The following is a 12413-nucleotide window of genomic DNA, read 5'->3' on the forward strand; positions in this document are numbered from 1 at the left end:
AAGGAGAGGCTGGATAGCTTGGGATCTTTTCCCCCTGGAGCACAGTAGATAAAGTCATGAGGGACATACACATGGTGAATAGCTACAGTCTTTTCTCCAGAGTTGGGGGGGGGTCCAAAACTGAGGCCATGTGGTTAAGGTGAGAAAGTAACAATTTAAGATAGCTTAAAGGCAACTTTTTGGTGCATATATGGAATGAGTTGCCAGAGGAAGTGGTAGAGATGAGTACAATTATGACATTTAAAAGGTTGGACAGGTTCAAGAATAGGAAAGGTTTGGAGGCGCATGCAAGTGGGACTCGCCCTGTTGGACAACCTAGTCAGCATGGACGGGTTGGGCTGAAAGCTCTCGGTCTCTGTGGTGTGGTTTTATTTACGTAGTAAAGCAGTAAGGGTCATCCTGCAGTGTTAAAGTTCAGTTCATGTTATAAAGTGCAGTTGGAAGTTGCTGGTCCATTTCCACTGTGAAACTCCACTGCCAGATAAAATCCAGGGAGGAAGAGATTGTTTTACTGTCATTTGGTGTACAGGAGAGTCAAGACACATTGCTCACATCCCAATCGTATAATGTCAGGTGTTTAATCATGGGCCCGACCAAATTGGACAACTCTTACTGAGGCCGCCACATAGCTGATGTTAATGCAAGAACTACCCCCCCCCCCCCATACCTGAGTCTTAGCTGAACATGGCTCCCAAAACTCTGTGTCAATATAAAGGAATTTCAGCAGAGAGGGGTGACATTCTGCATTTCTGACATGAAAGCAGGTGTCAAATAGTTGCTCGCAACCCAGAGATAACATACAAAACATGAGGGTCATGCCATTAGGAAGACAATGCTAACCTTGCTGAAATCAACAGGCTGGCTCTTGCTGTCAGTTCTCACTGGGAACCACTGGCATGGAGCCACCTAAACAATACATGTCCAGGACTTGCCCAGGATTCTACCTTACTGCCAAATCCAGCTCCCAAGACATATTGACAAGAGTCAAAGGGTTAAATCCGTTTGTTCGCTCTCGTTCTGGGAACCGAAGGGGATGAGCAACAAGCCCCAGTCTTGCTGGGGACTACGCTGGAGATCATCTCTCTGATCGTACACCGGGAGATATTACCTTTCAGTCCCTTTCATTTCTCCAAAAGTAATATTTTACAAGTGTTAATTTCTTTCAGATTATCATTCATTCTGGTGTTGCTCCCATTCCTTCTTGGAGATGTTTTGTAAGTTCCTCCACATTGACAGATGCAGAATCCCTTCATTTCTCCGCCATTTCCATTGACCCCAAATATATTTTCTCGTGTCCCATTCTATAAGGAACCCAGATTAATCTAATTAGCTAATATTGTCCTTTGTACATATTAAAAGGGATCTGTCCGTCTGCTTTGATGCTCTTCTCTAAATTATTCTCACATGCTACTTAGAACATAGAAAATAGAAAAGTACCAAACTGAAACTGACCCTTTGGCCCACAATGTCTGTGCCAAACATGATGGTCATATAAACTAACGTCATCTGCCTGCACATGATCCTTATCCCTTGCATTCCCTACATTGCATTGCCTATCTAAAAGGCTCTTAAACGTCACTATTGTATCTTTCTCCATTACCACCCCTGGCAGCACGTTGCAGCACACACCACCCTGTGTAAAATACTCATCCTACACATCTCCTTTAAACTTTGCCCTTGTCACCTGAAACTTCCTCTTTAGCGGTGCGGCTCGGCCGCTGGACTTAACATCGCCGGCGCGGCTTGTCCGCGGGACGTTTCAGTGCCCGGTGCGGCTCGGCCGCGGGGCCTTCCATCCCCTTGCGGGGGCTGTGCGTGTCGGTCGCCTCGGTAGGGGTCGAGCTGCCTGTCCGTGGGTGTGGGGGGAAGAGAGTGGAAGTTTTGTTGCCTTCCATCACAGTGAGGGTGTGTTTGGAGTCACTGTGATGGATGTTTGTGTTGGGGTCGTGTGTCCTGTGTTCTTTTCTTTTTTGTTGTGTTCTGTGACTGCTGTAATTTCGTTCGGTATCTGTACCGAATGACAATAACGTTCTGTAAATTAATTTTTTGGTCTTCTTTTGCTGAATGAAGTCCACAGGTTCACTGCTTCATTGAACAATATAATTAGCCATTTCCTTCGGAATAGTACTATCTCTAACTCCCCTTGATTGACAGAACTGGACCACTCTCCTGTTGATTTTGTTTTTGCCTAGAAATGATATTATGTGGGAAGAACAACACGGTGGATGAAGAGAAAATGAGACAAGTGGAACTGGACATTTCTCAGTGAGAAACTCTGATTACTAAGACATTATTGAAACTGGAACATGTTTGGAAGTGTGATGCTCCACCATATTGAAATATGGTATCATTCTAATAACGTGGGTGTAGCAATGATCTCCTGGGTTTTTGTAACATCTCACATTAAGCAGCAGCAGCAGCAGCTCCGTCATAGCCAGAAGCAGCTGCCTGGAAGTGACTGTTGCTGGAGTGACCATCACAGAACCTTAAGTGGGTTTGGTCTGATTTCTTCAACATTAATTTCTGTGCAAGACAATAGACAATAGACAATAGACAATAGGTGCAGGAGTAGGCCATTCAGCCCTTCGAGCCAGCACCGCCATTCAATGCGATCATGGCTGATCACTCTCAATCAGTACCCCGTTCCTGCCTTCTCCCCATACCCCCTCACTCCGCTATCCTTAAGAGCTCTATCCAGCTCTCTCTTGAAAGCATCCAACGAACTGGCCTCCACTGCCTTCTGAGGCAGAGAATTCCACACCTTCACCACTCTCTGACTGAAAAAGTTCTTCCTCATCTCCGTTCTAAATGGCCTACCCCTTATTCTTAGACTGTGGCCCCTTGTTCTGGACTCCCCCAACATTGGGAACATGTTTCCTGCCTCTAATGTGTCCAACCCCTTAATTATCTTATACGTTTCAATACGATCCCCCCTCAGACCTTACACAGGCAGTAGGTTTCTCCATTTTGCACATGGAAACTTTAATGACTGATTGGAAGTCTGCAAAAATATTATAAAACACAACTCCAGGTCAGATATTTCTCAGATTTCACAAGAAGGTGTCCCAAGCTCTATAGTAAGATGCCCCATAGCAAGAGAAAGATATTTATCCAGAAATCAAAGCAAATCAATATTTGCAAAGTTTCTTAGAGACTGAGAAACTTGCATAGGGTAGAACATGCCTAAACATGTCAAAGGTAACTGGAATCAGATTCTTCTGTCTTGTCCTGTTAGTCGCCCCTCAAATCTACCTCTCCAGCTTCCTCCTCCTTCACTATTCTGAGAATTCACGAAAGCTCACATTATCCCCTTCTCTATACTTCTAAACACTCCGCTTACACCAATCTGCTGGTTTATGCATGCATGCCCGGTCTCTATCTCACATCTGTCACACTTCAGACATCACTATTTAAATATCACACTTAACAGATCATACTTTGTGTCAAAGGTATAAAAATAGAACAATAGTCATTTCCTGCTGCATTCATAACGCCCTCTTTCCAAAGGCTGAAGAATAGATTTAAATCAGCTGTGCATCTGCCAAAATGGCCTCAAATAATTGTTTGCTGACTGGCCTCAGCCTCATGAGTATTCAAACTACTTTGGTGACAAGGAATATCTGCACAGTGGCATTTTCAGTGACTTCAATAAAATTGTCAACTATGCCCTCATACACCATGAGTAATGGTGAACAGATGCCAATTTCTCTCTTTAAGATATGTCTGTCCAATATAATGCATTACTGGGAGGTGAAATTATAGAGGTGCACAAAACAGTAAAATTAATTCAAAGGGATTATCAGAAAATTAGATCAAACTAAAATCAAACTAACATTTTCAGTTTGGTTTGAAAATGACATCAAACTAAAATGACAATGAGACAGGAGACTATAGATGAGATGCCACGGAGGGCTATAGACAATAGACAATAGGTTCAGGAGTAGGCCATTCGGCCCTTCGAGCCAGCACCACCATTCAATGTGATCATGGCTGATCATTCTCAATCAGTACCCCGTTCCTGCCTTCTCCCCATACCCACTGACTCCGCTATCCTTAAGAGCTCTATCTAGCTCTCTCTTGAATGCATTCAGAGAATTGGCCTCCACTGCCTTCTGAGGCAGAGAATTCTACAGATTTAAAACTCTCTGACTGAAAAGGTTTTTCCTCATCTCCGTTCTAAATGGCCTACCCCTTATTCTTAAACTGTGGCCAAGCTATGGGCCAAGTGTTGGGATTGGTATGGATAGGGACTTGATGGTCAGCTCAGACTTGGTAACCAAAGGGTCTGATTCTGTGCTGTATTGACAGTATGAGATTTTTTTTTCATCAGTAAAAGGCTAAATTAAAACTGCTTTCAGAAAATATTTCACACGAGATATGGATTGGACTCCCATTCACAGTCATCAGTCATCAGTCAAAAAGTCTCACTTTATTTTCAAAGCAACGAGCAGCCACAACTGGAATATGTCTTTCTGAATAGATTAGCTGAAATGGACTGATGGCACGTTTCCTCATCGGTCTGCTGACCTAGACACATAATAAACATAAACCCGGCCTCGGTTCAACATTAATCAATGTGGCAAGGAGTCTGCTAGTGAGATTCAAGATTCAAGATTCAAGATTCAAGATATCTTTATTTGTCATCCAAAAAACAAGTTTTTTGGACGAAATTTCGTCACCCACAGTCCAACAATAAGAGCAATAAAATAAGCAAATTACACAACCCCAACCAACACAAAACCCCCCAAAAAGAAACATCCATCACAGTGAGTCTCCTCCAGTCCCCTCCTCACTGTGATGGAAGGCCAGAATGTCTTTTTTCTCTTCCCCTGCCGTCTTCTCCTGCGGTCAGGCTGTTGTCGTTGCCATGTTCCAGGCTGCGCCGGACGGTGAAATGTCCGCAACGGGCCGACCCAAGCCCCGCTGTAAGTCGGGGCGGTCGGGGCTCCCGACATTGAAGCCCCCGCCGAGCAGAGAAAATTCCGTGGCCTATTTCAGGCCGCGCCGGACGGTGAAATGTCCGCGGTGGGCCGACCCAAGCCCCGCGATCCGCTGCCGCTGCCGGAGCTCCCGATGTCGGCATCCACGCGGCCCGAGCCTAAGGCGAGTCGCAGCCGCTCCCGCAGCCTCCGAGAACGGCCGGCTCCGCTGATGGTGAGTCTGGTCCGCGGGCTCTGCGAACCAGAGCCCTGGAGGCCGCCAGCTCCAGGAGTTGGGCCGATGGTAGGCCGCAGCAGGAACGGAGACACGGCCCAGAACACAAAGGTCGGGTCTCCGTTCGGAAGGGACACATATTACAATTTTACAGTTCCCCCCCTCCCCCCCACATACACACATAGTACACAAACACAAAAACACCACATCACAACTACAATTAAGACAACAAAAACAACAAAAACACAAAGACAAATGGACTGCAGGTAAGCCGCAGCTGCTAGGGCAGCGCCGCTGAGAATGGCAGTGTGAGACTAACTCTGATCGAGTAGGTTATCTGAGCTTTGTGCCATAGTTGGAGGCAGTGCTACCTTCCCTACCATTGGTAGCTTGTCTCCATGCAAATTAGCTGAGACACTGCTATCTGACTGATTATCAATCATTATTTTCTGGCAGAAGGCAACACAATAACCACATGGCTGTTCATCTACCAGAAATAGAAAGGTAATAAAATTGTAGAGACAAAGAGGTTGGTTTATACCAAAGATAGACACAAAGTGCTGGGGTAACTCAACAGGCCAGCCAGCTTCTCTGGAGACAAATGACACTTTGGGTCAGGATTCCCTGCCTGAGGTAATTTGTCGCTGGCCCTGATTGTTCTTGAGTTTTTCACCTCCCCCCCCCCCCCCCCCCCCCCCACCTACATCCTCTACTTTCAGTTTGAATAAGGATCCTGACACGAAACATCACCCATCCTTTCTCTCCAGAAATGCTACCTGACCTGCTGAGTTACTCCAGCACTTGGTGTCTATCTAAGGTCATGAAATTGTTCTTCCATGAAGTGTGCACCGTCCCCACCTCTCTTTTCCAGCGTTCTCCCCACTACTCCAATCAGTCTGAAGAAGGGCGACGACAGACACAAAATGCTGGAGTAACTGGAGTAACAGTCTGAAGAAGGGTCCTGACACTTAAGGTCGCCTGTCCATTCACTGCATTGGTGCTGACTGACCCACTGAGTTACTCATCGAAGGTATTTATTCACAAAATGCTGGAGTAACTCAGCAGGTCAGGCAGCATCTCGGGAGAGAAGGAATGGGTGACGTTTCGGGTCGAGACCCTTCTTCGGACTGAGTTACTCAAGCACTTTGTGTTTTGCTCAAGATTCCAGCATCTGCTGTTTTTTCAACATTTTTTCTTTAACTCACTGATTATACTCTGATGCTGCTGCTGCTGTCAAGTTAAAGACCAACATTATACAAACAAACACACACCTCAGAATTCATTCCTGTCCCTGCTTTTAACTCCATTTCTGATGGGATCATGTCCCAGGATGCCAGATGACCCACACGTCCCTGTGTTGATCCATCTTCAATATCTGAGAAATCATTTGTTATTTTTCAAACAAAGTCAGTAGTCCGCATTAGACTTCGCACACTGAGTCCTTTGGATCTTCGCCTGCACTACGTTTAAATTAATCTGGAGACACAAGGAACTACAGATGCTGGAATCTTGAGCAATTGAGTAACTCTGCGGGTCAGGCAGCATCTGTGGGAAATGTACTAACGTCCTCAGTCCATTCCCTCCTCAGATGCTGCCTTAACCGCTGAGTTCCACCAGCACGTAAATAAATCTAATCACTTCTCCATGATTATTTTAAAATTAACTTTGTGCAACTTCAACCCATGAGAGTAATCGTGCTGCAGAGCGTACTTCCTGCAATGCAATGTTACCTATAAAGGCCATAAACACAATGTGCCTTCTGTTGAATTTTACAGAATGGACTATTTGCTGACAGCCTCAGGAAAATCAAAGTGTCTGTCACCCCCCCCCCCCCCCCCATCCCAAAATAACAGAGCAACTCCACACACTGAGTGTGCTCTACCCTTCTGCGTGTTGCATGACCTTCAATGCAACATATCCCACACTCTCACACAGCAAACTGTTAAAACGGGAACGAGACCAGACCGCACCATGATGAAACAGACTCCACCAAACATATCAAGTCGTTAAAAGGTTGCTTTCGTTCTCCCTTAGAGTCGGATTCCCTGCCGTGGAAATAAAATTGAAATGCTGACACACTTGAACGTTAGGATTTAAAGTTGCCGCATGTATGACAGCGCGGGATATGTTTTTATGGACAGACACAAAATGCTGGAGTAACTCAGCGGGACAGGCAGCATCTCTGGAGAGAAGGAATGGGTTGAGACCCTTCCCCAGAGATGCTGCCTGTCCCGCTGAGTTACTCCAGCATTTTGTGTCTACCTTCGCTGCCAACCTGTATCTGCAGTCCCTTCCTACATATATTGTCGTGGTCCCGTTATTTCCGATAAGCAGGGAATAGGAAGGTGGGGTTTTAACTAAGATGCGGGCAGGACGCTTACCAGCGTGTGATCGGACGCTCTGAAGACGAAGCAACTGCTGGGCTCGGCAGTCCTGCTGCTGGTGCTGCTGCTGGTGGTCAGGTAGGTGAAGTAGTTGGGCTCTGCGCGGTGTTGCAGCGGCCAGTGGACTTGCTGTGCCCGGTGCAGGAAGACGGGCGTGTGGGAGCCGTGCTCGGCACAGCTCAGCCAGCCTGGGCTCACCTGCAAGGCCACCCTGCGACTGCCCGCCCCACGGCCGCTCCGCCGCCTCACCTCAGCCACCAGCCAGGGCAGCATGGGAGCCGTGGTCAGGCGGTGCACCGACACCGAGCCCACCAGCTGCAGGCTGAAGCGACGACCCTTGGCGCCGGCCTCGCTCGGCGTCTCGCCGGGGCTGTCCATGTTCATGTCTGAAGAAGGGTCTCGACCCGAAACGTCACCCATTCCTTCTCTCCACGAGATGCTGCCTGACCTGCTGAGTTACTCCAGCATTTTGTGAATAAATCGATTTGTACCAGCATCTGCAGTTATTTTCTTATACTGTCCATGTTCATCCTCCCTTGCTACCGCCCGCTGGCCGGCCGGATCAGCGGGACCCCGCCACCGTTGCCACCCCCACCACCGCCCCCACCATCTGCAGCCAGCCCGGGCTCACTGAGGCTGCCGGGGCGGGCGGGCGGGCGGGCGGCGCGGTATCCAGGCGAGACTCCGCTCCACATCCGCCCACATCGTGCTGCAGCTCAACCTTGCAAGTGGACCACGGGAAACTCCGTCACCGCCGACCGTCTCACCCCGGGGATGAAACCTTCAGCGGCATTTCCTTCGGTGACCCGGCTGCTGTACTCTGTAGGTCACCGGGCCGAAAGGACTGCAAAGACTCAGCAGGCCAGGCAGCAACCCAATGTAGTGCCCAATGCAGCAACCCAATGTAGTGCCCAATGCAGCAACCCAATGTAGTACCCAATGCAGCAACCCAATGTAGTGCCCAATGCAGCAACCCAATGTAGTGTCCAATGCAGCAACCCAATGTAGTGCCCAATGTAGTGCCCAATGCAGCAACCCAATGTAGTGCCCAATGCAGCAACCCAATGTAGTGCCCAATGCAGCAACCCAATGTAGTGCCCAATGCAACAACCCAATGTAGTGCCCAATGTAGTGTCCAATGCAGCAACCCAATGTAGTGCCCAATGCAGCAACCCAATGTAGTGCTCAATGTAGTGCCCAATGTAGTACCCAATGCAGCAACCCAATGTAGTGCCTTCCCGCAAGCCCCAGCCTTCTCCCCAATCACAAAACTTATGGAGTTGGGTTCACTGTTCCCAAAATGTTCTTCCACTGTTCTGCCCGTCACCTGGCCAAGGTCATCTCCCAATACAAGGCAAGTATATACTCCATTCAGGTTGGACTATTCACATACTGCTCAGGAAACCCTCTTGGAGACACCTCATAAATTGTGCCTTGGGCGCTGAGCAAGTCCCAGTCAATATCGGGGAAGTTAAAGTCACCCACGGAGACCAGTCTGTTCCTTTGGCATATTTTAGTTATCTGTTACTCTGTCTCCGCACTTGCTATGGAGGGGTGATACCACCTGTACAACCCCATTAGAGTACTTGCAACTTATTACTACCGGTATTGCCTCAGCAGACAAACCCTTCTGTCTGTCGTTTCTGAGTGCCGCTGTGACAGTCTCCCTGAGCATCAGCGCAGCTCCTCAATCTCTTTTTTCCTCCCTCTCAGTCACGTCTGAACTGGAGGGGAATGGGAGGGAGATTTGTCAGCGCTACTCTTGAGGCTTTAAACTAGATCGGCAGAGGGTCCCGTGGCATAAATGAGGCAGAAGAGAAGTTGGGGGCAGGTATGGTAGTCAAATAAAACAAATTCAGTGGACAGGACAGGCAGGAGAACAGCAAAGTGGGAGAATAGACGAATGGTTTAGACTAAAGATAGACACGAAAAGCTGGAGTAACTCAGCGGGACAGGCAGCATCTCCGTGGGGAAGGAATGGGTGACATTCCGGGTTGAGACCCTTCTTCAGACTGCATTCATTTCAACACAAGAGGTTTAATAAGTAAGGCAGTCAAATTCAGGGTGTGATTGCTTAGGGTCACAGATGTTATAGAATGTTATAGAAAATGGCTGAGAAAGGGCAGGGCAGGCAGCTCAATATTACAGGATATCTGCGACCCTTCGGCACATCTGCTCTAATTCCTGCTCACTGAGGTGGTGGGGGGCTATAATACAGCCCCATCAAAATAATCAAACCCTTCTTGTTTCTAAGTTCAACCCAAATGGACAATGCCCCACGATGATCATCTCTAAGCACTGTTATGTCCTCCCTCAACAAAAATGTCAACCCTCCCTCCAGGACTCCAAAGACGTACAGGTATGTAGGTTAATTGGCTGGGTAAATGTAAAAATTGTCCCTAGTGGGTGTAGGATAGTGTTAATGTACGGGGATCACTGGGCGGCACGAACTTGGAGGGCCGAAAAGGCCTGTTTCCGGCTGTATATATATGATGATATGATGACTGCGAGATCAATGTCCCAGGATACATATGTTCCACGCATGATAGGGGGGTTCAGGAAAGAGTGGAGGAAGGCTAGTCTTTTTGAGGAGGGAGGACTTTACAGAGCTTGGAAAGGATATTCTAGGGGAGATGGCCAGAGGCTATGCGTGTAGAACTGAGAAACAAGAAGGAGATGAACACTTCGAAGGGACTATATTATCGGCTCCCCCATAATCTGCAGGAAGTGGAAGAGCAGATATGTGGGGGAATGGCAGGATTCGTACGAACCATAAGGTAGTAGTGGTGAGAGATTTTTAACTTCCCTAATATTGATTGGGTCGCCTAGGGTTGGAATAGGGTGGACTTGTTAAATGTATCCAATATACCTTCCTGAACGAATATGTCAAAGATCCTGCGAGAGAGGGCACAACTTTGGGCTTCCTCTAAAGGGAGGAGGCAGGAAGTGACTGAAGTGTCAGTTGAGGAGAACTTTGCGACCAGTGACCATAATTCGTGTAGGGAATAAAATTGCAGATGCTGGTTTAAATCGAAGGTAGACACAAAATGCTGGAGTAACTCAGCGGGTCAGGCAGCATCTCTGGAGAAAAAGAATGGGTGACATTTCGGGTCGAGACCCTTCTTTTTTTTTTTTTTTTTTTTTTTTTTTTTTTTGAAAAGCATATGTACAAATCGAAATAAGAAAAAACACATTTGTTACAACGTTCTTACATAGCTTCAATTTTTAAATTTTTAAAGAGAGAAAGTAAAAATAAAAATATAAAACTATAAACTTGGGGAGAGAGAGTAAGAGGGTTAAAAAAAAAAGAAAAAAGGATCTAACAATAAAAATTAACGGGAGTAGATCCGGGAGACAAAAACCACAGCTGTACATCCAACCCCCAACTCAAGTTTCAACTTTTTATTTAAATTTTTTTTTTTAATTTTAGTCCTGTGCCAAACCCATTTACTTTTCTAAAAATTCAATAAATGGAGACCATATTTTTAAAAATAACTCAGGTTTGTCGATTAAGGCAAACCTTATTTTTTCCAAATGCAGGGTCTCTGTCATTTCCATAGTCCACATTTTAATTGTGGGGGTTATTGGTTTTTTCCAAAATTTAAGTATTAGTTTTTTCGCAGTTATTAGACTGTAATCAAGAAAATGTACCTGACTTACTGTAAAATTTGTAGTATGTTCTGATAATCCTAATATAATTAATTTTGGGTCCATATCTAATTTTTTATTAATAACTTTAGAAACTATTTTAAAAATCTCCAACCAGAAGTTTTGCATTTTTATACAAGTTACGAAAATATGAGTTAAATTAGCTTCTTGAAATTGACATTTATCACACATAGGAGAGATACTAGGAAAAATCCTATTTAATTTCGTCTTCGAATAATGTAATCTATGTATTATTTTAAATTGTATTAAGGAATGTCTAGTATTCAATGAACATTGATGTATATGTTGTAAACTTTCATCCCATATATCTTGCATTATAAATTGATTCAATTCGTCCTCCCATGCTCGTCTATAAGATTCTGATGACGGAATGTCAATGTCAAGGAGAATATTGTAAATAAAAGATATTAATTTATTTGAGTTATAATGTCGATTCAGGCATACATCAAGTGTTTCTGGACCTCTAAACTTATATTCTTGCATGTGTGATTTTACATAATCTCTAAGTTGTAAATATCTAAAATAATTATTAACATGTAATCCATACTTCTGCTGTAACTCCTGAAACGAAAGAAAAGTTCCCTTATGGTAAAGATCTCCCACCCTTTTGATTCCATAACTTTTCCATTGAGCAAAGCCTCTATCTAAGACAGACGGTTTAAAAGAAGGATTATTCGCAATAGGAAGGAAAACAGATAATTTACTCAATTTTAACGTAAGCTTTAATTGTTTCCAGGTACGGATAACACTATGTATAATGGGATTACCTCCATATGTTTTTTTATTTAAATTTATTGGAGCTAAGAGGATCGCACCAATATCGAATGGTAAACAATCCTCTTTCTCCATCTTTAACCAATCCGGTTGTTGATCAGAATCATCCAACCAGCAGGTTATATTTTTAATATTAACCGCCCAATAATAAAATAAAAAGTTAGGTAAAGCAATTCCTCCATTAATTTTAGACTTACATAAGTGTCTTTTATTTATTCTATGAGTCTTGTAGTCCCAAATAAAATTAGTAACAATTGAATCAATTTTTTTAAAAAACTTTTTTGGAAGGTAGATCGGAATTGCTTGAAATAAGTATAGTAGCTGTGGCAGAAAGATCATCTTTATAGCATTACTACGACCAACTAATGATATAGGAAGTGTTTTCCAAAATTGGATATTTCTGTGTAATTTAGCAAGTAAAGGAGGAAAATT

At 45.0% G+C, this 12413-nt stretch overlaps 1 protein-coding gene across 7 annotated transcripts in view; it reads right to left on the reverse strand.

Moving 5' to 3' along the window:
* The window catches only part of tbc1d1 (TBC1 (tre-2/USP6, BUB2, cdc16) domain family, member 1), a 217558-nt gene extending 209213 nt beyond the window's left edge, over positions 1-8345 (reverse strand). For all 7 annotated transcript variants that reach the window (XM_078400049.1, XM_078400029.1, XM_078400013.1 and 4 more), the window contains exon 1: positions 7536-8345. In XM_078400049.1, coding sequence (XP_078256175.1) covers positions 7536-7958 — 423 coding nt within the window. In that variant the 5' untranslated portion in view covers positions 7959-8345. The remainder of the gene's footprint in view (positions 1-7535) is intronic.
* Positions 8346-12413: the final 4068 nt, after the last annotated feature.

The sequence above is a fragment of the Rhinoraja longicauda genome, chromosome 1, assembly GCF_053455715.1.
Source record: "Rhinoraja longicauda isolate Sanriku21f chromosome 1, sRhiLon1.1, whole genome shotgun sequence".
Classification (NCBI taxonomy): Eukaryota; Metazoa; Chordata; class Chondrichthyes; order Rajiformes; family Arhynchobatidae; genus Rhinoraja; species Rhinoraja longicauda.